At 48.5% G+C, this 26,615-nt stretch overlaps 1 protein-coding gene across 6 annotated transcripts in view; it reads left to right on the top strand.

Annotated features, from left to right (window-relative positions):
* Positions 1 to 26,615, top strand: part of MYLK (myosin light chain kinase) — a 278,784-nt gene that overhangs the window by 201,097 nt on the left and 51,072 nt on the right. For 4 of the 6 annotated variants that reach the window (XM_019448606.2, XM_053903446.1, XM_019448604.2 and 1 more), the window contains 3 exons: positions 273 to 389; positions 10,475 to 10,561; positions 25,986 to 26,036. In XM_019448606.2, coding sequence (XP_019304151.2) covers positions 273 to 389; positions 10,475 to 10,561; positions 25,986 to 26,036 — 255 coding nt within the window. Of the gene's footprint in view, positions 1 to 272; positions 390 to 718; positions 852 to 10,474; positions 10,562 to 10,603; positions 10,791 to 25,985; positions 26,037 to 26,615 lie in introns of those variants that run through there. The other 2 variants (XM_019448608.2, XM_019448609.2) reach the window with 2 other exon arrangements.

Genomic DNA, 26,615 nt, shown 5'->3' with positions numbered 1-26,615 from the left:
CCATTATGTCCCTATAAGAGAGCTTGCTGGAATTTGGGAAGAGGGTACCAGGAGGAAATATACTTAGGGATCAGTTATTTTGGACCTGGCTTATCAGAAAAAACTACCCTGACCCTTGGTAGGGAGAGAGGGTTGGTTCCCACAGGACGTCTGACTTCTGGGCTCCCAGTGGCTATCCATGTGAATAACATTCACCTGCCATGTCCCAGGTCCCAGGGCAGGTATTGGGCTTATACTGGGTCCACTCAATGGTTCTTCCTCTTCCTTCCTAGGCTCACTGTGCTCTGTCTCCATCGAGAAGGCATTGCCCGAAGACAGAGGCGTATACAAGTGCATAGCCAAGAATGGCGCCGGCCAGGCTGAGTGCTCCTGCCAAGTCACCGTGGATGGTAGGTCGTGCCCACCCATCACTGCCACACAAAGTAGTCCCCCTTCTCAGCCCTTCCCTGGCCAACCATACCTAAACAGAACTGCATCCAAGACTGCCATCCCTACCTGAGGCATTTGTTTTGTGGGTATCAAGCCATCTTTTGCACAAAATGAGCCAGAAAGGAAAATGGCAGCTCTACTTGATGGCCCTATGTGACCTTGCAGCCCTGCCCCTGGCTGAGAGGAGGGGCCGCTCACCTTATTGTCCCCGCCCTGTCCCCAGTCCTGACCCCCAGATGCAGAAGCTTGCTGAGCGGGGAAACCAGGCACTGGGCTGGAGGAGAAAAGACACACCCACAGGAAAATGACTACATAGTATTTTACAAGCTGCAGCAGACAAGTGTCAGTGCTGGCAGGTCAGACCCGTGGTGAGGTGAGGACGGAGTAGAGCGGGGTCCATGTGGGGATACTTCCCTGAGGAGGTGAGTTGGGGCTGCATCTTTGGGTAGAGGGGAGAAGCCCTCTGCAAGAAGAGAAAGTAATTGTAATACAGCAGAGGGAGAGGAAGAAACGTGGGGGCAGAGGGCTGCCTGGTCTGAGTGGAGTTTCATTTTTTTTTTAATGTTTATTTATTTTTGAAAAAGAGAGAGAGAGAGAGCACAAGCGGGGAGGGGCAGAGAGAGAGGGACACACAGAATCCGAAACAGGCTCCAGGTTCAGGCCGTCAGCACAGAGCCCGACATGGGGCTGGAACCCATGAACCGTGAGATCATGACCTGAGCCAAAGTCGGACGCTTAACCTCCTGAGCCACTCCGCTCCCTCTGAGTGGAGTTTCTGAGTGAGGAAAGGGGGAGGCCAGGCTGTGAGGGGTTGAGATTTATCCTAAAGAAGTGCAGGCTGTGTGTTTGTGACTCTTCTTTCTCTCTTCTTTGTGAAGTTTAGAATTAGAGCCTTAGAAGTAGAACAGACCTTGGGATGGTCTAGGCAACCACCCTCATTTTGAAGAGTAGAAAACCAAGTCCATTGAGAAGGAACATGTCCTACATGAGGTTTCCTGGTCTGTTGAGGGCCAAGCTAGAGCCAGAATGCTGTAGTGGGATTCACAATCCAGAGTGCTTTCTTCTTTTTTGATACTTGCCTGGAACTGTCTGAAAAGGTTGTGTGGGGGAAATAATTTCTTGCTCTTGAAATGCCTGGTTAGTAACTCTTAGTGACACGTGAAAAACTGGTGTCCAAATAAGGCAACTCAAAGACAACTTTGTTGCTCTTCTGACTCCTGAATATGATCACTTGGGGTATAAAGTCCTGACCTGTTTCCCTGCCATTCCACAAGATGTAGAACCTTTGTCCCCATTCTCGGCTTTATAATCTGATTTCTTGATCATAAACACTGAGATCCGTGATATATTAGGAATGGAAGAAAAGAAAGTCTTGTCTTTTGTTTTTTGTTTTTTTTTTAAGAAAAAGAATGTTGAGGTGGCTCAGTCAGTCAGGCGTCTGACTTTAGCTCAGGTATGATCTCACAGTTGTGGGTTCGAGCCCCACTTCAGGCTCTGTGCTGACGGCTCAGAGCCTGGAGCCTGCTTTGGACTCTGTCTCCCTCTCTCTCTGCCCCTCCCCTGCTCATGTCTCTGTCTCTCTCTCTCTTTCTCTTAAAAGTAAATAAACATTTAAAAAAAGTTTTTTTTTTAACTTTAACAAAAATAATAAAAGAAAAAAGAGCGCTGAAAAGAAAAGTTAAAAAACATATACACACAATGGCAAAACAGCTTAAATTGTCAATAGCCGGCAGTAAAGCTGAAATGGAAGACTATTGTGTGTGTGTCTCCCTGGAGGAGTTCTGTGAATGTATCTGTCACTGGGGCTCTGGGTCCAAGGAGTGGATTTGATAGGTCAGTTCAGAGCCATGGGCTTGAAACCCATGTTTTGAGGCTCTGGGTAGAGGCTGCTGCCGCCAGGTACTCTGTGGTGTGTGACCTGGGCTGTCACCTGCCCAGGTCACGTTTCCTGCTGCTTTCCCTACAGGTGCTGCAGTTTACAGAAAAAAAAAAAAAAGTGTTTCTGGGAACTTGACTCCAAACAGCCCACACTTGAGAAGCATGCTAGACCCAACCAATCTAGAAGGAAGCCCCGCCTGCTAATAGCTGCTTTGGGGATCCCTGGATTCTTTGGGTCCTATTTACAGGGCTAGCTGAAGGTGGGACAGCAATTCATTCTCCTTATCTGCGAAATGTCAGCACCTTTTTGAGAAACAGCAAATGTTTTATTTTGAAAACCAAACTTAGTTTTCAAAATAAAAATTTCTTTTTCCCTATAGAATACATTTGTTTTTTTGTTTGTTTTGTTTTGTTTTTAAGGTTTGGTGAATTCATTCAGCAACATATGGGACTTTTTTACCCATAAGTTGGCTTCCTTCTACTAGATTACCTTGTACTCTCTGCTAATCTTTTTTTTTTTTTTTTTTTTTTTAGTGTTTCATTCTTGGGAGAGAGAGAGAAAGAGAATGAGCAGGGAGGGGCAGAGTGAGAGAGGGACACAGAATCCGAAGCAGGCTCCAGGCTCTGAGTTGTCAGGCGCCACAGAGCCCGATGTGGGGCTCGAACTCACAAGCTATGAGATCATGACCTGAGCCGAAGGAGGCATAACCGAAGGAGCCACCCAGGATCCCCACTCTCTACTAATCTTGATCACCATTACTTATCTCTAGTTTGGCCTTGGGGCTGCTGACTGAGATCTGGGTCTTAGGAGAAGAGCTAGCAAAGAGGTCAAAGGGAGACCAGCTGAGATAACAGGACTGACTCTCAGTTAATTGGTTTTGTTTTTCAAAGAGAAAAAGGGCAGCCCCTTCACACCCACTCTTTTCCCTGTTGCTAGACTTGGAGATATATTAGTGTCCTGCGAGTGGGTGGCCTTCCTGCCACATGGAGTTTTATTTCTCAGTCATGAGCCACCTCTTCACAAAGAACTGCAGTTTCCCTAACTGCTCCCCTGCCACCTTGCCTCACCGTTTCCCCTCCTGTGCTCCCCTCAGCCCAGCTGCTTTCCTGTCCTCCTTCCATCCCCTGGTGCTCCCGGCTCTCCCCAAGGCAGTGGTACCTAACTGAAAGATCCCAGGGAGTCCGTGGACTCTTTGAAATTATAGGCAGAATTTTGTGTGCTTTTAAATCAGAGCATTTTTCTGAAGAGAGCCCCCATAGTTTTTAATCAAACTTGCCCTAAGAAGGGACTGTTACTGAATTTGCAAGTTCGTTCATCGCGTGGGGTCTCCTGATTTCTCTCTCCATCTGCAGCTGCCTGCTTAACCTCCCGATAGGACTGTGTCCCTCCTTCCCAAGGGGCAGTGAGATTCCTCTCCACTATAGCTCATGCTGACATGAGCTGGCCCTACCCCCTGACAGTCACTAGCTATCAGTCACACAGCCTGTGCCAAATACCATGAAGACCATATCTGTGGCCAATATAATGATATATTTCAGGATCTCATGAAAATGACTTTGGCTCATTGGCCACTCTGTATTAGCCACATTCCTGTTTTTTCCCACTTAGAGTAAAGACAAAGGGAGGTAGCTTTTATAACTGAGCACATCTGGCCATTATCATCATGCTGTGTGTCTTTTCCCTAAGAAAAAGGGTGCTCTCGTGCACTTTCTTGATCTGGTCACACCCCTGTTCCTTCCAAGTGCAGCAGAAGGGCCAGTGTCAACCTTGTACCCCAGAAAGCACCTGAAGCCTGAACTCTTCCAGGGGGACAAAGCTGACCTTCAAGGTTTGCTCTGGCTAGAGGCTCTTGTGCATTTTTAGCTCATACAACAGTTGGGCAGGGTATCTCTCGGTGGGAAAACAGAGGCTCGGCGAGGGTCAGCATCCTCCCCAGGTCATGCAGACAGTACACAGGAGATGCAGACTCTCTGGATGTCTCTGATCCCAAAGCTCTTGCCCTTGGAGCCACCCTGCGCAGGGAGTTAGAACAGGATTTACCCTGACAGGGCTCACACCTGGGTGTGTCAGTTCTACAGCCTACCCTTTCCATGACTTGGTATGGTGTCTCTGTCTAGTGAATAGCATGGCAGTATCCACTGTCCGAGAGATCCAGGGCTGCCTTAGTAACAGCCCTTCCTACCGGGGAGTCATCTGCTTACCTGGCCTGAGTGACCCATTCCCTCTCACTCCAGGTGAGAGGTAGGGAAACAAAACCCTTTGTAGGCCCAAATCCCAAGACAGGGCAGCTTAGGCCACCCTCCCCCAGCCACCCTGGCCACAGCTACCAGTGAGATCAAGGGCTTCATGGCCATGGAGGGTCGTACATTTGTGTGGTAAGAGGTGATGTTCCAGCGGGCATCCCGTGGTCATTCATCCCACTCTGTGCCAGGCACTGCTCTTGGGGCTGGGTTAAAAGCAGTGAACAAAACAGAAGGTCCTGTTATCGGGAACTTTACATTCTTGTGAGGGGGAAACAGTAACATAGATGAACAGACGTGTAATCTCAGGCAATACCAGGTGCTACGAAGGAAGCAAAGTAGGGTGTGGGGAAGATGTTACTTTTAGAGAAGGTGGCTGTGAGGCCTCTATGAGGAAGTGACATTGGAACAGAGGCCTGAAGGAAGTGTGAAGGAATCTCGAAGTAAGAAGGAAGAGGTACTGGTGAGAGCAAAGCCCGAGCAGAAGCTATACCTGAGGCATTCCCGGGAGTAGGAAGGCCAGGGTGGCTGAGCTGTGAGCCAGGACAGAGTGGTGGGAAACGAGGTGAGGAGTACCAGCAGCCAGATCTGTCTGAGTGTGGTGGGCCAGCTCTAGATATGGTGAAGGGTCACTCAGGTGATCCTGGTGACCAGAGTCACCCAATCCCTGTGTGGATGAGAGGGAGAGCAGGGAGACCTCCTGTGATGGCCCAGGCAGAAGGTGATGTCAGCTTAGGCTCCACAGAAGAGGTAAGAGGTGATGAGATTCATAATCTATTCTCACAGTAGAGCTGATAGGATTTGCTGATGCATTAGAAATGGAGAGAGAGAGGGGCGCTTGGGTGGCTCAGTTAGTTAAGCGTCTGACTTCAGCTCAGGTCATGATCTCAGGGTTGTGGGTTCAGGTCCTGTGTCGGACTCTGTGCTGACAGCTTCAGATTCTGTGTCTCCTTCTCTCTCTGCCCCTCCCTCCCCGACTCATGCTCTGTCACTCTCTCTCTCTCTCTCTCAAAAATAAACAAACATTAAAAAAAAGAAGAAGAAGAAGAGATGGAGAGAAGGGGAAGTCAAAGTGACTTAGTTTTCATGGGGGAGCATGGATCAATGGTGGCATCACCTTCTGAGATAGGCATGTAAGGGGCAGGGGCCAATCAAGTGCCTGTGAAGTGTCAGATGTCCGTTAGACGTCCAGGTGGGCACGTCACATAGGCAGGCATTTAGATGAATCTGGAGTTGAGTAAGGAGGTCAGGGTTGGAGGCAGGGTATGGGGAGCTGTCCACATAAGAGGCCATTGAATGTTCTCGGACTGAATGAGGTCCCTAAGGTGGATGTGGATGGAGTAGGGAGGAGGAGGAGTAGGGCAGGACAGAGGTCTGGGAAGGAGACCAAGAGGGAATGGCCACAGTGGGACAGGAAGAAATCCAGGGGAGAGGGGTGCCCCAGAAGCCAAATGACAGCCATTTGAATAAGGAAGGAATGATGACATCAGTGTGTCAGATGCTGCCGCTGAGAACAGGATGAGCCTGAGACCATCAGCTTTAGCAATTCAAAGGGGTTTTGTGGCTGTGACAAGGGGGTTTAGTGGAGCGATAGTAAAAAAGCCCAAACTGAGGCATATAGAGACTGAGGGGCCTGCTGAAGTCCATGCAGCTAATAACTAACTGGGTGGGAATTTAAACACAAGCCTTGGCTCCTAACTACCATGCTTAACTGCCCCCATGGCCATCAGGAACCTCTGACTGTGCCTGAGCTGATAGCCATGCACTCTTCTTCCTGCCACATTCACAAGTCTGCTCCCACTTTCACGTTTGTCCGTCATGTCACCACAGGCAGCCAACATGCATTCAATTGAACTGAATAAAACTGCTTCCTCAGTAGGCCAAAGACAGTTGAATATTGGCAAATGATACGGTTCCACGTGAAACAAGTAGACAAAGCACTTAGCATCGTGCCAGGCATGGGCTAAGTAACCCAGTGAATGCCCACTGTTACTTTATATCTCATTTACTCTTTTGGGGTGTTACTCCTGTTTTCCTGGTGAAGGTCAGCTCAAAAAAGTTCAGGGAACTTGCCCAAGGACTCATAGGCCCCAAAGAGTAGAGCCAGCAAGGAGCTCTTTTCCTGACTAGAGCACCCGGTCTTCTGATGGAGCCAGCTTGCTGCTTGCCCTCGGGCAGAGAGAGGCCACCCCCTCTGCCCCCTGGTGGAGCTCCTGGACGCTTGACCCCCTCCCACCCCCAGAAGCCTCCCAAGACCTCACTCCCCCTGCCTTAAGCTTGTAATTCAGGGAACCAACCTCCTGGGGAAGACAGAAGCAAAAATGCTGCCCTGAAGGGTCAGGTCCAGAGCTAGCCCAGGAGTGGATGGGGGTGAGGTATTGTCCATATAAGGACACATTTTCCTCCCTATGTAGAGGCCCCCCACCTCCCTATATTTCCATCTTCCCATCCTTCTTTTGGGGCACAACCCGGCCAGCAATGGACTCCAGCCCTGGGGCCGAGATCTAGAAATGGAGTTCAATTTCATCACAAACTGATTAAAATAGAAAATACAAGCTGCTCTTAGTCTTGTATTACTATTATTTTTATCCCCTGGGCATCCATGTGAACACAGAGGTGGTTCTGATTAAGCACGTGGTCCTTCCAGCCCACCCCTTGCTGCAGCCCTCACAGAGGGCCGGTGGCTACTGGCGCAGGCACAGCCCCCATGGGGCAGGAGGACTGAGGGAAGTGGGGGCTCAGTCCCACCCCTGGGGGGGCTCCAAGTCTGGAGGTGTGCCTGGTTTGAAAGGGAAACTTGAGCCCCTTTCCTCATGGTCAGATGGAAAGATAAAGTACACAGAACTTCTAAAAACAAAGCTCAAAGCACATGACAGGGTAGTGCACTCACACGTCAGTGTAAAAGCCAGCACCCAAAAGCTGAATACAGATGCGGAGGCGGGAAACATGCGGGTGGGGGCTGGTCAGGCAGGGCTTTTGAAAGTGGAGAATTTTAAAGCAGACTGGGAGGGAGCTGAGGAAATGTGGTGAGCAGGAGGAATGAATTAATAGGTACATGACCATTTTTCTCCTTTCCCGAGCACTACTGAATACATTCTCTCCTTTGAGCATCTTAACACTACGGTAGAAGGAATAAGTGTACTTTCCTTTGCACGGGTGTGGAAATAGAGACCCAGGGCAGTTGACATGATTTGCTCATGATCCCAAGATTGCTAATGACAAAGCCAAAACTGGTACCCTCCTCCCTGGTCTCTACTCTAATGCCGCTTAGAAGCAAAGGCCCATGCGACCCCACGAGGAGAGAAGGAATCTCCGTCCTTGTTTCCCTTCCTTAGGAACCCAGGAAGACCAGCCTCTCATCCCTGGCTTGCTTATGCCTCAAGTTACACACCAGTTAAAAAAAAACAAAAAACAAAAAAACAAAGCAACCCCGATCCTTCTTCACCTTTCTCCTGCGATGTCCCCAGAACTCACCAGAAGAAAGATGGGCAAAGAGAGTATTCAAGCCAAGAAGCACAGAGCTCTGTACACTCTTGGCTGTCTCTTCTTCTTCTTTAAAAAAGGGGAAAACAAACACACTTTGGAGTGTACCTTCCTGTAAATTGTCATTGGTGCCTATCAGGTCTTGAAGGAAGGGAAGAAAGAAACATAGACTGCTACACCCTGGTTTATGGCACCCTAGTCCCCAGACATCAAGAGATACAACGATAGGTGTTCCTGTCTCTCAGAATAGTCCCTGAGACCCTCCATGTACCGCATGCCCACCTTTAGACACACAGGCACGTACACACATGTGCATACAAATACACACACACACACACACACGGCCTGTGTCACACACAGACTGGGAGTGACATATGAAAGTCATCTGTGGAGCTTCTGGATAATATGGACACCCAGGCCCTAACCAGACCAATTAAACCAGGATCTACAGGGTGAGACACCTATGTACAGCTGCTTCTAATGGGCAGCCAATGCTGAGAACCACACAAGTTGACAAATATTGAGGATTTTTCTGTAGCTGAGAATGACCATTAGGCCAGGGGAAAATACCCAGTGTGAGGAAGTGAAATCATCCCCTCCCCACAGGACTTTCTGCTTCTCCATCTGTATCCACATGGAACCTGGTGTGTGGGTGGCCACTGAGGAGACAGGACACAGGCAGTGTCAGCGACGGAAGGCACGGACCCCTGACTCACCATGTAGGATTCTGTTTGCTCTTATAGAATGTGGCAGAAGGAGAATAGTGGAGGCAGGGTAGGGCTTCCAGCTTGGTTCCCTCAGCACTGTTCCCTGCCATATACTGCTAGGAAACTCTTCATGAGGCCTACGCTCAACCATTCCTGTAGTTACATGTGTACAGCTTTGGCTGATTTCAGTAGGGAGTTGCCCCCATAGCCCCAGAGGCCTTGTGCCTCGGAGCTGCCGGTGAGCTTAGACGATGCCCACACCGGGCCTCCTGTCCTGAAATACCCAGCTAGAACTGAGAGTGGGCAGGCTTTAGGTTAGGAAGCTTGACTCTTTGTGGGAGGATTTATATGGGCCAATCCACCTTCTGAAGCAGAAATGAGACCCAAATGTCATCTAGAAGGAGCAGTGCATCCAGATGGGAGCATCAGGAGACTGTGTGCTAGGGAAGTGTTCATCCCTAGCCCCTAGTTCTGTGCAACCTGTGTCCACCACACAAAGCCCCAGGAACCAGTTTGGGAGAGGGCATGTGTTAGCAGCTAGGACTGCCCCATCTAGGAGGCAAGACAGCAAGATGGCCCTTCCTCCCTAGCCAAGCCACAGGAATGTGGTTCAAGCTTCAGCTGGAAAGTCCCACCCCCTCCTTCCTCCCTTTGAGTTTCCTGTCTTCAGGAGCCGGAAAATGAATGGCAGGAAGGGACTCTGACAGGGAGGCTCCCTCTCAGCACATCCCTGAGGAGAATTCCTTGTGGGGAAAATGCTGGAACACAGTGATAGCTGTTTAACCAGCTCCTTCTTATCCGAGTTCCTGGGTGGTTTCCCCAAAGCTTCCTGAAGTCTAGTCTCCTTGGGGCCCAGTAAGGCCCTTTCTGACCACCCAGCCCAGTGTGATGTTACTCTTCTGCCCCAACAAGGGAGAGAGTGTGGTGATGTCCACACTCGACGTTAAAATGGAATAGGGAACGTGGAAGAGAGGACCAAGGCATTGTGCACTCATCCACCTGCCATTTCAGGTCCACCCAGAAGGCTCGGTTTCATTGGACCCACTTTGAGGAGGAGTGCACAGCCTCCCATAATGGGTCCAAGGCTCAGTCCAGAGGGGGTGAGGCATGCCGGCTACCTGCTCAGAGGCCTTCATCTGGTCTTAAAGTCTGTCAGTGACCAACTGTAGAAAGAAGTCTGGGAAATCAGAAGGTGCAGGCCCCTTCCAGACCATGAGCTGAGGCATGGACCCTGTCCCCTCTTTCTTCTGTCGGAGAGACCTCTCCATACAGAGCAGGCTTTTGGAAATACAGAGCAGTTAGCGCTAGCGAGTAAAGACCCAGTGAAGGGAAAAGATGGGAGAGAAGTGAGCACAGGGATGCCGCCACTCCTCCAACCCTGCCAGCGATGTGATTCCTGGCAGCCCGTGCCTACCATGCAGGGGAATGCATAATAGCTCCCAGCATAGCCTGTCCATCCATCTTGCCTGGGTGACTGCTCTCTCCACCTGATTTATAAGGCGCAGTGGAGTGCGCACACGCTCCTTCTTTGGTGCTCCGGTGGAGGAAGGTGCCCGAGGCAGGCGCCGTCTGCTCGGCAGGCATGGAGGGCCCCCAGAGTGGAAAGAGGAGACGGGGCGGGGGGGGGGGGGAGTGCTGTAATTTTGGTTGGGGTGGGATTTTTATTAAGACACCTCCTCTGTTCATTTCCTTGGGCAGCAGCCAACTAATGTCCGTCATTACCTGTTCTGTTCCAGATGCTCCTGCCAGGGAGAATGCCAAGGCCCCGGAGATGAAAGCCCGGAGGCCCAAGAGCTCTCTTCCCCCAGTGCTAGGAACAGAGAGTAAGTACTTGCTCAGCTTTCCTAGGCAACCCCAGGACTGAGCCCCAGCTTCCTTGCCTGCACCCCAGCGAACCCCGTGAAGCCTTGGTGACTGGGCCAGTGGCCGTTTGGCACTGCCCACCTCTCCCAGCCTCTGCACAGCCTTAGTGGTGCATACCCACGTCCACTCGCCACCTCACTCAGGCCCTCTGTGCTTCTCACCAAGACTCCTCCTCCTGATCTCTCCCAGGTGAGTCCTGCTGGGCAGAAGCTTTCCAAACCGTGGCTCTGCTCTCATCACTCCTGGTTGCGGTGCCCGGTGGTCCCCAGAGCCTACCAGTCCCATTCAAGTGGGCCTCACAGACATTGCACTTGTGCACACTTGTCCTGACGTGTGGTCTGGCCTTTCTTTCCGAGTCTGCCCCAACTCCTGTATCCTTACTTTATGCTCAGGCCAGGCCGAGCTCCTCCATGTGCGATGGAAGTGCCCGTGCCGCTTCCATCATGCCTCTGCTCTGGAAGCACCTCTCTCCGTGAGACACCTCTTTCATGGGACAGACTCGCACTGAAAAGCCACTTCATCCCTGAGTTTGTCCTTGCCCCAGCTGCAAGTAACCCTTCCTTCCTGTGTGCTCCTGGAGCACTCAGCACCTCCCTGCTGCCACTGTCTTCTGCCCAGTGTCTGGTGATGTGTCTGTGGCTCACCCCTCCTCCACTGTGAGTCCCCTGAGGGCTGCCCCTGGGGCTTCCGGGATGCCGGGCCTTGCTCATAGAGGGACCCGGACTTGCTCGTAGAGGGAGGTGCAAGAGTTGCAGCTGTGGTATAAATAACTGTGCAGGGAAGGACTTGTGTGACTCTACAAAGTGTCTCCCTCTCCCTGGTCTCACCTTCCCCCAGGGCCCACTGATGTATCAGGCACAACACCCCACAAAAATATCTCAATATCTTATAGAATTAGAAAAAAATAAACTTTTGGGTCAAAGAAAATGTTTTAATTCACAATATTAATATATTCATCTTTATACCAGTGCAGTTGTAAAATATAAGTTATGTGTGCATATACATATATATTTTAAAATTTTTATTTGTGTATTTTTAAGTTTATTTATTTTGAGAGAGAGAGAGAGGAGGAGGAGGAGGAGGGGCAAAGAGAGAGGGATAGAGAATCCTAAGCAGGCTCTGCACTGACAGCACAGAGCCCAGTGCAGGGCTTAAACTCGCAAACCGTGAGATCATGACCTGAGCCGAAATCCAGTCGGCGCTTAACTGACTGAGCCACCCGGGTGCCCCTTATTCTCCTCTTTTCAAAGCTGCATATTTACCCTCCTAATGATGAGCTTGGGTTCCTTGTGCATACTCCAGCCAGCTTCCAGGGGGATGCTCAGCCTTCAGTATGTTGGGGCAGCCAAATTGGAATTATAATGTCTAGTGGATATTTAACCAAAGTGGGGAGCTCAGAGTATCAGGAGTAGACCTTTAATAAGTTGCTGGAAATGCGTATATAACTGTAAGAAAAACCCAGTAAAAATGGGTTGGTGATTTTATTTTCCAAGACGATCACTTGGACCCATGCTCTGTTAGTTACGGCAAAATGGGAGCTTTGAAGAGCACCAGGTGGTTGTGACTTAGGGACCGATGCAGTCATTTGCCTCTCCTGAGGGCAGAGGCAGGAGTGCATGGACTTTGAGTCGGGCCATCAGCAGCCTGCTGCCCTCAGCTCTGGCACATCCATTACAGGCAGATCCTGGGGGCAGTGAGGTGGGGTCCAGGGGAAGGTTGTGAAGGAGAAAACAAGCTGGGGACAGTGAGCAGCCCCGGGAGCTGGGCCTTTGTGCTGGGGGAGAGAGGGCTGTGGGGCACACCGAACAAGTTGTCATCATCTGACTTGGGGTGGTGGCTCTCAACCCCTGCTGCATATTAGACACACCTGTGGAGCTTTTAAAACCTCTGCTGCTGGGGCAACCCAGCCTAGTTAGATCAGAATCTCCAGAGGTAGGATCCAGGCTTCAGTACTTGTTCAAGCCTCTAAGCTATTCCAGGGTGTGGTAGGTCAGCCTGGAAGCCTAGAAGCACCCTGTGCCCACACTGTTGGTCTTCAGGAACAGAGGGGGCCTCCCTTACTGCCTCTGTTCAGTGTGGCACTGCCTTAGGATCCCTCATGCCCAGGTCCTCAGAGTATCTCTGGCACCAGCCCACAATCTCTACTCTTTAAGGAAGGAGCAAGATGCTGGAAGCAGAGCTGGAAGCCAAGGTTCTTACCCCTACACAGTGAGTGGGGAGTGGGGCTCAGTCAGTGGCACTGCTTAGGGAGAGGGGCGGGCTGGCAGAAAGTGCTGGTCTCCCTTTCCATAGCAAACAAATACATCCATATCTAGATTAAGTCCAGAGGACGCTACTTGTCTGTGGAAGAGGAATTTTACTCTAGTCTTTGTCTTGCAGTTACAGACAGATGTCTTACCCCCCCAAGGGGATGGAAATGTGTGTCTCCGTGTACAGTAATGACCACTTTGAATGGCCCATCCACCCAACCTCTCGTCACCCCAACACATCACCCGCTGGGCACTGAGGACATTAGCCGGGTGGTTCTGGTGGCCCCTCCACCTGCTTGCATACCTGTGTTCGTGTCCTTCAGAAACCTGTAGAGTTCTCTGGGTGCCTCCTGAACACCATGGGGCTTCCTTCCCAGAGGCTCCTAAGAAGACAGCTGCTCAGAGATAGGAAATGAAGGAGGTGTCTTTTAGGGCTGTACCCCCAATCCTTTTCTCACTTGTTGGGCTAATTTGTATTATTTATTAATTACATAAATTAAATATGCATGCATTCTTCTTTAAAACATTCTAAACAGTATAGAAATACACCAGGTGCAACATGAAAGCCCTCTTTTCATCTACCCCCAGTTCCACTCACCTCCTCAAATATAGTCACAATTATTCTTTTTCTATGCACTTACATATACTTATGTAAATACAGCATGTAACCTGGACACCTCTGCAACTTGCCTTTTTCTCTTAGCATGGCCATCCCTGGTCCCAGACATCTCTGATCCCATGAGAAAGCCCAATTGATTCTCTTGTCTCTGAGCTGTCTGGCTATAACATGTGTTCATTTTTTTCAAGGGCTGGGAAGTACCTAATCTAACCAGGAAGTCCATTTCTCCTGCCAGTAATCGAGGGAAGGCCAAGTGGTTTTCTTGCCAAACAGATCATAGCCAGATCCCTCCCTGGATGACCTCTTTCCACCCCCAGCTGTGTTGTTCAGTCCTGTGTGTGAGTTGTCAGGTATAAGAGTAGAGGGCACATGTCCACACAATGGCCTGAGGGCCCTTGGGAGTGCTGCTGGGGACCATGAGGGAAAAGCCAGTTCCATCTGCCAAGCCAGGTAGCAGGGTGAGAGAAAACAGACAGAAGTACAAGCTAACCTGCTGACGCTAACTCCTAAGTACAGGAATGAGGAGTGGTCGTTTGGGGTGACTTGGGACCAAGGAAACTCTGGGCCAGGTTATGAAGGAGAAAGGAGTGTGGTTTGAAGCGAAATGATGACATTGCTGGAGCACTGGAGGGAGGATCCCACTGGAAGGGATGCTGTGAGGCCCCCCACTCAGGTGCTCACTTAGTGTCTACTGAGCCCCCATGCAGCAGGCATCCTCTAAGGCGCTTAGTCACAGATCACTTCAGGCAGGTCTCATTCAACTGAGCTACAAGTAGTTCTCATCTTACAGATGGGCAAAACTGAGCCTCAGAGAGCTAGATCGTCCTGCCCAGGGTCTGACAGCTGGTAAGATCTGGAACTGTGAGGACAACCCTGATCCATGTTCCTGCTGCAGCACTGTGCCTTGCCGGTCTCAGAGCTGTACTTCGTGCAGTCCACACAAGCCTGGGCAAGTGCTGCCCCCAGGCCACGGCAGGGCAGGAGTCTGCTGCCCTGAGAGCTGGGGGGACAAGGAGAGTGACAGCTGGGTCCTGAGACCTGTCACGGTGTTTGCTGCATGCCTCTCAAGAGGCATTTTTTTATAACTTTATTTTGATATAATTTCAAATTTATAGAAAAGTTGCAAGAATAGTATAAGGAACTCTTGTATGTACCCATTACTGAGATCCACCAATTATTTACATTTTTTCCCAGTGTCCTCGCATTCTCTATGTATGAATTCATATAGATATATTCACCATTTATCAGATATTCATACATATGTATGCACACTATGTATATATTCATATATATTCACCATGCATCATGTAGGTATATAGATACCATTTATGAATAAATTAGAGACATCATGCCCTTGACCTCTAAATATGTCATTGTGTATCTCCTAAGAACATAACCACAATGCAGTTACTAAAATCAGGACAGTTAACATTGAACCAATACTACTATTTAATGCAGGGTCTGCATTCAGTTTTTGTCAATTGTCCTGATATCCTTTAATGGTCCTTTCCCCCCCTCGATGGGAATTTACTGTCAGCACTCTTGGAACACTTCATCCACTCCTCCAGTTCAGAATGGTCATCCCCTACCTTTGGAGAAAGAGCAAGAAAGAAGTGCACAGGCCCAGGGTGAAGCACCCAAGACTCCGCCTGATTTGAGTAGGCACGGGGATGCAGCGGCACCTTGTTGGATGTCCAGATGCGCATTTCTTGCGCCTGGCTCTGGGGCAGTGCTCCAGCACAAGACATAGCCAGAAAGCACTAGGCTGGAAAGCAAGGGACAAAAGTCTTGGTTCTGCCTCTCATTGAACATATGGCCTTGGTCAAAGCCGTTCGTCTCCAGACCTGTCAGATGGGGACTCCAACTGAGCCCAGAATTTTTCCATCTCTGATAGCAGTTCGTTCAATGGAATGCTTTTGTGTGTGTGTGTGTGTGTGTGTGTGTGTGTGTGTGTGTGTGTGTGTGTCTGACATTGTTCAGGTGAGGTCAGCTAACTCCCCCTTATATCATCCAATATGTGATGGGTTGACACTACAGCAAGTGTGGCTTAGGTTGCACAGCAGCAGAAACATCCTTATAAGAAGGAGGCTTTAAGCAGAAGGTCCAGTTCTAGGGGATTCCAGCTGGAGGGTATCTGAATGGAATTTTTTGTGAGGGAGGCATTGATGGAGTTTAAGAAATGGTTTTAGGGCGCCTGGGTGGCTCAGTTGGTTAAGCGTCCGACTTCGGCTCAGGTCATGATCTCGCGATCCGTGAGTTCGAGCCCCGCGTCGGGCTCTGTGCTGACCGCTCAGAGCCTGGAGCCTGTTTCCGATTCTGTGTCTCCCTCTTTCTCTGACCCTCCCCTGTTCATGCTCTCTCTCTCTGTGTGTCTCAAAAATAAATAAACGTTAAAAAAAAAATTTAAAAAAAAAAAAAAAAAAAAGAAATGGTTTTAGAGAATACAGATAAAGGGGCACCTGGGTGGCTCTGGGTCATGATCTCCTAGTTCGTGAGTTGGAGCCCCACATCGGGCTCTGTGCTGACAATGTGGAGCCTGCTTGAGATTTTCTATTTCCCACTGTCTCTCTGTCTCTCTGTCTCTCTTTCAAAAATAAATAAATAAACTTAAAACAAAATACAGATGAGGCGATGCCAGGGATTCCTCTTTGTCAGTCTGTAGAGCTGATGTTGTTTTGAAAACGGGTAAATGAGCAGAAGTCACTTTTATAACTTGAGGACAGGAACCAGGGCCTGTTTGTCTGAGAAATGTCAGTGTCCAGCCCATAATGAGCATGTGATTTTTCACATTGATTCATGAGTTCCCATGCTTTAAGGGTCCCTGCCTCTACTGCACTTGTGGGATTTGGGGACGATGCAGACAGAACACCCCTGTGTATTCCTTGCCTGGCGTTGGCCTGACATTGGTCACTTTGGCTTCAGTCACCACGATGGACCATTCCAGATTTTGCTTTTAGATGTCTTTGCCTTGGGCCTCCATATGGGTGTCTCTCTGAAACCAAAAGTCATATCATCTTGAAAGCATCTTTGGATGTCAAAAGTAGCATCCAGTTTTCCTGGAAGATTCCCTCAGGATCATATCTTTCTTTTAAATATTCTCTTGGAGGGGCGCCTGGGTGGCTCGGTCGGTTAAGCATCCAACTTCGGCTCAGGTCATGATCTCACGGTCCGTGAGTTCGAGCCCCGCGTCGGTCTCTGTGCTGACAGCTCAGAGCCTGGAGCCTGTTTCAGATTCTGTGTCTCCCTCTCTCTCTGCTCCTCCCCTGTTCATGCTCTGTCTCTCTCTGTCTCAAAAATAAATAAACGTTAAAAATAAATAAATAAATAAATAAATATTCTCTTGGAGTCATGGGGGATGTTAAGTCACCGTAGTATTCAAAGAGCTGGAAGGAATTGCTGGACAGGTGGAGGTTTGGCATCAATACTTACTTGACACTGGAAGATGTGGGACCCTGAAAGAGAAGCTGGGGTACTTCCATGAATTCCACGAATTTGAAAGCTGGTGCCAACTACTAGTTACTCTCAACCAAAATATTGTCCATGAGGAGTGATAGTACCCATTATCACCCCCCACCCTGCCGTGCATGTGACCCTGTGACCTCCATCCCTGAGCTGCTGCTTCCAGCTCCTTCCCCAGCTCTTCCGTTGTCTCCCATGATCCTGTTAAGTGGGAGGACGGGTCCTCCCCAGAGAGGACATTGGCACTGCCATCCTGGCCATGCCAGGCTGCCTCTTTCACAACCATCCCCACATTCTGTATCCTAGGGGCTTGGGGATAAGCGTTCGCAGTAACAAGGAGAGCAGTGCTCCTCTGGAATCTTCTTGTGTGACAGCCCTTGATAGGAGGAGATGAGTTCACGAAATTTGCCCAGAGATGTTAATTCTGGGAATATGACCAATATTTCTCCATAGGTCTGTCTATTAGACATACTGGAAGGGCCTGGTGTGTGCAAGGGGCAGGGAAGTGTTGGGGGCTTGTCAAGTCACCCAGAGCCGTGAGTCTACCTGAGTGCAGGGCGGTGGGATTCGACCTTTCATCCTCAAGTCCGCACAGCCGCCCTCCCTTCTCTGACACAGCCCTGTGCGTGAATGCTTCCTCCACACTTCACCCAGCCTGAGTCACCTTCAGGAGCCTTTGGTAGAAAGTTAATGCTGATTTTGGGAATTGTGAAGGGTTTGATGTCTATTTTTAGTTAACTACCTAAAAAGGGAAATGTCCCCAGAGAAGCAGACATCCAGGGACCTCCCTGTACCCGAGGCTGTTCATGCTACCTCCCTAATTCTCCTTGGCTCTCCATTATCTCAGACCCTTTTGACGCTAAGAGGCCTACCTTTAGTCTTGGCAAATATCTCCCAAAAGCTTGCTCAGGTCTTCTGCCCTGCTGATTCATGGGAGAGGCACTCCTGTGCTTTCAGACTGAGCAGTCTGGAAACTCCTGTGCCTACTGACCTCCTCCCCTCTAGCTCCCTCCCCCCACCACCACTCAGGGCAGCAGGAAGGTTCAGCAGGAGTAGGTCAGGACTTGGGCAGGCCTGGTGCAGAAGCAAAATGCTGGGTTGCGCAGACAGCTGGGAGGCTGGCCTCCCCATCACTGCCCCAGGTTCCCCCAGCAGGCATCCAAGTTCAGTGCTTTGTTCATGATGTTTTCACTGGGCTGCTGCACCTCTTCCAGCCTGTCTCCTCTTTAGAGTGGAAGACGCAGCACCCAATGGCTTTGATCTAGTTGGTGACAGAGCAAAGAGGATCTGCTTTTAATGGGAAGTTGCAGAGGGATTCAAGCCCCAGGGCTTTATCTCTCAGCATCAGAGCCCCAGGGGTGGAGTGGGGAGGTGGACTGTTCTTAGAAACTCCCAGGTTAACAGAGATCCTCAGGGGCTCCACTCATTCCTTTAATAGCTTTTCAAGCATATGTCAAGTACCACACTAGGCACTGGCAGTACAACAGGTGAAAAAAATGGGCCCCTGTTCCTGTCTCCAGGGAATGTACTGTGAGGTATGCATGTTGGACAGGTGTTTCTGCATTGTAATGCGTTGTGAGGAGTGCTAAGAAAGAACCACCTCCAAGCAGCATGGAACCCAGGCTGACAGTAGTGATGGATGAGGTGAGGCCTACTGGAAGAAGGTACCTGAATCGGCAAAGAGCCAGCAGCAATGGCCGGTACTGCAGAAATGGAAAGGCATTCAGTGTGGGGGATAGAGCAGCCCTCCTGAAGGGTGACGCAGGGCCCAACAGCATCAGCATGCCCTGGACAGCCAGGAACTATGTTTCTAGCAAATTTCCCAGGTGTTCATAATGCACACTCCATTCTGCAAACGGCTGACATTGAGCGCCAAGGGCCTGGGTGACAGTATTCCCTAAGAGGGAAGAGTAAGAAAGAAGATGGGACAAAAGCTGGGGACACATCTCAGATGCCCTTGTAAGATGAGTTGGACTTTATGTTAAGTGGCAGTGGGTGGCCATTGGAGACATTTAAACAGTGGAGTGATGGCCTTGGAATGATGGCCGTATTGGGACAGGGACAGGGCTGAAGCGGTAGTAGTTTGGACTAGAATGGTGACAGTGGGGATGTGGAAGGTGGCAGACCGAGGAGGTATGGAGTGAATGGAATTGACCGATGCTAGTGACTGGGGATGGTAGGGAGGGGGTCTTGGGAGAAACAGGGGCAAACGGCAGGTTTGAGGAAAAGATCCTGGATTTACTTTTAGACATGCTGGGCTTGCAGTATGTGCCAGGAGAAGGGACGGTCAGGTAGTGGGATGTATAGATGGGCTGAGAAAGAGGTCTGGGCCCCAGGTAGAACAAAGCTGGCAGAGAGAGGGATAAGAAGAGAAACTGTAGAGACTCCTGGGTAGCTCAGTCAGTTAAGCATCTGACTTCATCTCAGGTCATAATTTCACAGTTCATGGTTTCAAGCCCAACATCGAGCTCTCTGCTGTCTCTGCTGCCAACGGGGAGCCTGCTAGGGATCCTCTGTCCCCTACTGTCTCTGCTTCTCCCCTGCTTGCTCTGTCTCTCTGTGTCTCTCTCAAAATAAATAAATAAACTTTAAAAAGGAAGAAGAAGAAGAGGAACTCTAAGCAGTGAACAAAGTACCCTGACAGCAGTGCTATGCCAGGAGGGGGGTGTGTCCTGGGGCCGACTGTCTGGGGGAGGGGACTGAGCTCCTCCCCTGAGAGACAGACCAAGTGGCAGGCTGCGGGAGGATGTTTTGCCCTCCTAGCCTGACAGTGTGGTTGGTAGCTGCCATGGGATTCGCAAATATAGTTGGGTTTTATTTTCCTTCTAGAATATTCCTCTTTGACAATGGGTGGTGCAAAAGTTTAAGGTGTTGGAGAGGGAATGAGAGACAAAGGGCTGACATTAGTATAAGACAACAAGGTGGTAAGATGGATGAATCCAGAGAAGAGGAAACTAGTTAGTAACCCAAGGAGAGCTGAGAGTTTGAGCATCTGGACCAGCAAGAGGGTTACCTGAGGACTTGAACTGGGAGAAGGAACTCCAGGAGCAGCATGAGAGATATCATGTAGGTACAGAGCTCAGCTGATACAGGGTGGCATACTAAATAGGTGACAGAGTGGACAGAGAAGTCCTCTGGGGATCCATCTGGGGAAGAGGGGCGACTGGGGTGAGGGCCTGGTATTAGAGCATGCACCCTGTGCTCTACCTTCTTTACAACGTAGCTTAATGCTTTACAACAAATTTTACTTATCCCCTTCACATTTTTTGGATGAGGAAACGAAAGCTCCAAAAGGCTAAGTAACCTACTTTTCTTTTAATGTTTATTTATGAGAGGGACAGAGTGCAAGTGGGAGAGGGGCAAGAAGAGAGAGAGAGAGAGAGACAGAATCGGAAGCAGGCTCCAGGCTCTGAGCTGTCAGCACATAGCCCAACACGGGGCTCAAGCTCATGGAACTGCGAGACCATGACCCGAGCTGAAGTCAGATGACTAACCCACTGAGCCACCCAGGCGCCCCATTAAGTAACATGCTTTAAATCAACAGCTTAAGGAGCGACAGGGCAGTATTTAAACCCAAGCCCAGCTCCAGAGCCTGTGCCCACTGCATTCCTGCAGGGGGACAGAGAAGGGCGTTGAGGGCTTGGATATGAGGATGGAACAGAGAGTGAGCTGCTACAGAGGCAGCCACACGGGACATCAGGAGGCGTGGTTCCTGTGTTTAACTTGGCCCCACCTGGTGTTATGAGCCTCACAAATCACCTGGCTTTTATGGGAATCTATCTCCTTTTTCATGGCATGGAAACAATGTGAGGTGCCCTGCTTGTATGTGGTTGGGGAAGGAACCCAGGGGGAAAAAGGACAATGAGATCGTGGGTTAGACACTGCATGCACTGAGCCCAGCTCACTGTGAGAAACCAGGCTTTAGGATCAGGGGATTCTGCTTTCCAACCTATTAAATATATTCTTCTAAGCCCCGAACACAGTTAATGGATTTCAGCAGAGGCTCGTATAAAATATGTATAGCATAGGATATTGAACATCATTAACATTTAAAATTGTCTTTACTAACAGGAACTAAACCAGCTTTAAATGCTAACCAATTCAAAGAGCAGAAGATGCAAATTTATAGAACAAACATGAAACTTTGGCCCTCAATCCATTTAACCGTGACAGAGGAAGACAGGTACTAGTTGGGACCCTACTTCTAGGTTTACTAGGGCTGCCAAGGTTAGTAAAGAGTGGGACATTGGAATCATCAGATTTCATGGTATGCTAACTGCCATCCTCCTTACTAGCTCTTGGCCAGCCATTCCTGGGGCTGTCAAGCTCCTTACTGGCCTCCAGAGCCCATCCACAGCTGCTCTAGTCTGCTGTGGCTGCACAACAAAGTATCATAGACTTGGTGGCTTAAACAACAGAAGTATGTTGTCTCACAGTTCTGGAGGCTGGAAGTCCAAGTTCAGCATGTTGGCAGGTTGGTTTCTTCTGAGGCCTCTCTCCTTGGTTTGCAGATGGGCACTTTCTCACTGTCCTCACGTGGCCTCGTCTCTGTGCATGTATCCCTGGTGTTTCTGTGTGTCCACATTTTCTCTTCTTATAAGGACACCAGGCGGGTTGAATTAGGACCCCCGCCCCATGGCTTCACCGTAATTTAATTACCTCTTTAAAGGCCCTATCTCCAAATATGGTCATATTCTGAGGTGCTGGGAAGCTCGAATTTCAACATATAAATTTGGGGGGATAACGGCAGCTCCACAAAGCAACCCTGAACAGGTGGCTTTTGTTCTCCATGGGAGGTCAGACACTGGCTCTCGTAGAAGCCCTTATCTTCCCTTGCAGGCCTCTCCCAGTTGTGCCTCTCCCTTCACAGCAGCGCTAGATGAAGAGGGGCAGGGGCTTCGTGGCTTGACCTGTCATGGCTGTTCCATAGCCCATCTGGTACTCACTTCCAAGAGGTTTGTCTTTCCCATGCTGTTCCATCTTGGGGCTCCCCCTCTCCACTGACTCCTAGCCTTCTGCTTTCAAACCTGTACTCTTCTCTCACCTGGGAAGAAACCTTGCTTGATTGACATTCCCTCTTCCATCACCCTGTTTGTCTTTATCCCTTCAACTCCAGAATTCTTATCAGATTAGCTGACTCCCTACCTGTTTCCTTGAGAATTTCCTCTGGAGTGACTTCTGACCCCACTGTCTCATGGCACCTGTCCTCTCAAACCTTACCCATCACTCAGTGCTGATCATACCTGAAGTCTAGTTCCCAGTGCCTATTCTTCTCCACCCTTGCTTGCAGTGACAGTCCTTCCATCTGTCGGGGTCCATAGTCCTCTCCTAATTCCCAGCTCCTCACCATGGGCATCACCTGGGATCAGACCCTGGCCCCTTCTCATCTTTGACTGCATTCTTGCCCCCAAGGAACTGAACCATCCTCACAGTTTCCATTATGATTGCATGTTTGATTCTGGAGTCTTGCACTTCCAATCTCCACCAACCTCTCTCCAGAATTCTGATCCTGGGCATCTAGCCTACAAGCGGGTTAAATTCTTTCGTCTGCCATATTCCCTTGGACCAAACCAAATGCCTCATCTTTCCCTTCCAAATTTCGTATTCTGTCACTTTAATTTTCCCCATTTATCCAAGCCAGAAATCTCTAAAGAATCTTTGTACCTCCCTCTTTTTCAGCCCCTAAATTGTTTTAACTTTCTTCCGTCTCCTACTTGTATTTACTTTGCGACTGCCTTTACCAAGGCTGGACCTTGACCATTTCCTTCCCAAAGGATGGCAGTAGCTTCCTAATTGGATAGCCTTGTCCCCCAGGAGGTGGAGAGACCTCCAGGGGTCCCTGAGCCCAACCCAACTGCCGTTTGTGTGAGGACTTCCTGTTCAGTCAGGACAAAGACCTAACTCTCAAACTTGGGATTCTAGACCAGCACCGTGATGACAGTGATATTCCGTGTCTGCGCAATATGGTAGCCACGAACCACGTGTGGCTGTCGAGCACTTGAAACGTGACTGCTGTGACTGAATTTTTTGTTTTCTTTAAATTGTCACACTACCTCCACACCACTGTTCTCTAATCCTAGTCTTACACTCTGGACAGCCTCCACCAAACACCCTGACCCTCAACTCTGAACCCCTCTCTGTTCCTGAGCCATGGGGCCCTTCTTTCTCCAGTTCAGATGTTCTCAGGCCCTCAGATCCATTCTGTGTCCCACCACTGAGTGCTTCCTAACCATCTCCTCAGCCCACAGTGCACTCCTTCATTTGAGCAACTGCATCATGTTGGAAGGATAAAACTTTTTTTCTTTTTTTTTAAGTAGGCTATACTCCCAGTGTGGGGCTTAACTCACCACTCCTAGATCAAGAGTTGCATGCTCTATGGACTGAGCCAGTTAGGTGCCCCCTGGGTAAAACTTTTTTAAAAAAACTTTCTATTTAACTTTTATTTTGAAGTAATTTCTGACTTAAAGAAAAGTTACAAAAATAGTACAAATAATTCTTGTAAACCGTTCACTCTGATTCCTCAAATATTAACATTTTACTATGATTGCTTTGTGTTATATTTTCTCTCCCTCGCTTTTTCCCTCTCTCCCCCCTACCTCTCCACACACACATATACACATATGTACACCTGTGTATATATAATTTTTATGAGTAGTTTGAAAGTAAATTGTATCTAGGATATCTTCTATATCTTCTATATCCAAATACTTCAGTGTATATTTCCTAAAAACAAGGACAGTCTCAGGGTGCGTGGGTGGCTCCATCAGTTGAGTGTCTAACTCTTAATTTCAGCTCAGGTCATGATCTCATGGTCGTGGGATTAGGCCTGCATTAAGCTCTGCACTGGAAGCATGGAGCCTGCTTGGGATTCTCTCTCTCCCTCTGTCTCTGCCCCTCTCCTGCTTGTCTCTCCCTCTCTCTCTTTCTCTCTCAAAAATAAATAAAATAAACATTATTTTAATAAAAAACCACAAGGACAGTCTCACCACAGCTTGATCATCAAACATGAAATTAACACTGATATAATACTATCATCTAATTTATTGAACTTACGTAAATTCTGCCAGTTGTCCCATCAATGTCCTTTATGATGGGGAAAAAAAAAAAAAAGGCTTTCCTGTGGATCACATGCCTTGACATTTAAACCCTTGAAGACAAGCTCTGATTTCTTACATTTGTTTGATTTTCTTCTTGGTACACACGTTAGTAGTGTGTACTGACTGGCCTTTGCCTGGCAAATAGCAGGCCCTCAATAAGTTTCTTGAGATGGACAGATGAATCAATAATGGTGACAAGCCAGGGTGAATTTGGTGGAAGCAGGCCTCACCCTGGGCTTAACCTCATAACGAGTAGCCATCAGCTCTGTGATCTGAGATCACCTGCTTACACAGTCCTTGTGCAGTTCTCAGCTTCTCAGGGAGCAGCCCTCTCCCCATTTTACAGAGGCACAGCTGATAATCCACACCGTTATATAATTTGCCTATGGGCAGACAGCAGTGCCCAAGCCAGGACATATTGCTTCTTCTCTGTAACTTTGCAAAGGTGAAGCTTTGTGGAGGAGTGATTGCTAACATTACTAACATTACCTCCACTCATTCACTCAATAAATAGTTACCAAGTGCCTACTATGTTCCAGGCACATTGGGTATACAGCAGTGAACAAAAAAGAAAAAATCCCTGCCTTCACAATCCTTATACTTAATGGATAGAGGAAGGGAGACAATAAATAAACAAGTAAATGGTTTGTTTTATGGTTGTTCAGTGCCATGGGTCGGCGGCGGGGGATAATAAAGTGGGGTAATGGTGATGAGTGCTGAGGACAGGGGGTTGGTATTTGGTATAGAGTGGTTAGGGAAGATCTCATTGGTTAAGTGACTCCCATTTTTGTATTAAGGTACAATTTCTATACAGTAAAATTCACCCTTTCTAGTGCACAGTTCTGTGAATCTTAACAAACGCACATAGTCATATAACTATTGCCATAATCAGGATATGGTTCCACCACCTTATAACATGTCTTTGTGCCCCTTAATGGTCAACCCCTGCCCCCACCCACCACTACTGATCTGTTCTCTGTCTCTATAGTTTTGCCTTGTCTAGAACAAGGCATATAAATAGAATTATATATTCGTAGCCTTTTGAGTCTGGCTTCTCTTAGTGAAAGAGAAAGACGAATCATTGAGACTCATCTGTGTATCAGTTGTTTGTTCCTTTTTTATTGATAAGTAGCATTTCATTGTATGAATATACCAAAGTTCATCCGTTCTACAGTTGAGGAGCAAGTGGATAAATTCTAGCTTTTGGCAATTACAAATAAAGCCACTGTAAACATTCACATGCAGATATTTGTGTGTGCATAGATTTTCATTCCACCTGGATAGATAGGTTTTGATTAAAGACTTCAAAAAAGATGAAAATAAGCCATGAAGATAGCTGAGGATATTTTTGCATATTCATCATATTGTTATTTAGCCAAATGAGTAAGTTTTTGCTGTGAAATTGGTCTGTTTGCGTCATTTTTCTTTTTTGAATTATTTGGAGAAAGTGGAAGGAATAGGGTAGGAATGGAAGAGACTGTTGGTTGGTTCATTCATTTGTTCATTCATTCATGGATCCATTCAACAAACATTAAAAAAAAAAAAAATGAAAGCCACTAGTCCAAGTCTGTGATCCAAAGGAAGCCTGAGACCCTTGGATCCACACCAAAGGCTGATTTTAGGTGGTTTATCTGACATAATTTCCTTTCTGAGTTTCCTGATATTAGGGTAAGAGAATAGTTAGTGAGTGTGGGGTTATCATTGTTGAAATGGACAATGGAGAATCAAGCGTTTTTTAGTTTTTATCTCAATGGAGGCTTCAGAGACCCTCCAGAGGCCCCCTGAGAACTGATATTCATTCAGTCACAAGGTCATCTGTGTAGGAGTGCAAGATATCCTGAAAACCACACTCAGGTGAGAGCTCTGTCTGGCAGAGGACCAGTGGACAAGGCTCCTAGGATTTAGGAGCTTTGTGAAAAGCCAGGATTAACAAAATAACCTGTGAACTTCTTTGTTTCAGGTGATGCAACTGTGAAAAAGAAACCTGCCCCCAAGACACCTCCGAAGGCAGGTAATTGGTCACCAGCAGCATTGGGGGGCAAGAGTCCTCTGCCATGAGGGGTTTTTCTTTTGTCCTGCTAGATTGACCACTGGTATGAGATCCCAAAAGACCACGGCCCTCCTTGATTCAAGCTCTATGTTATTCACGCCAAATTTTCCCCAAGAGCCTCTGCACAGCCTCGTCCCCTACCCTTTTCCACTACTTGTCTTTTTTCCTACTCCCCTTATAGTGTCCCTCGCTGTAGGGACATCATGTGGCATCATGCAGTACTAGAGACTTTCCCATCCCTTCTGTGAAATTCTGCCTCGCTCTCTGCCCCCCACACTGCCCTTAAGGCGGTGATCCACTTTACGCTATCTTAATACTCTGTTCTGTATGTCCTTGTCACATAGAGCCCTTGTCTGTTTCCCAGTGAAAGATATTTGAGGACATGAACCATATTGAACCTGTCAGCCAGGGTAACCTGATGATTAGAAAGCAAGGTGCTGCTTAATTAATAAAGGAGTTAGGAGGTAGATTCAAACATTTAGGGTAAGATGCAAATTCCAGAGCAATTGACAGATGGAGAATTATGCCATGTAAATTGTG

This window comes from Panthera pardus, unplaced genomic scaffold (genome assembly GCF_024362965.1).
Source record: "Panthera pardus isolate Hobbes unplaced genomic scaffold, ASM2436296v1 HiC_scaffold_16, whole genome shotgun sequence".
Lineage (NCBI taxonomy): Eukaryota > Metazoa > Chordata > Mammalia > Carnivora > Felidae > Panthera > Panthera pardus.
The sequence above is the reverse complement of the archived record's forward strand: the minus strand, read 5'-3'. Positions and strand labels throughout refer to the sequence as shown.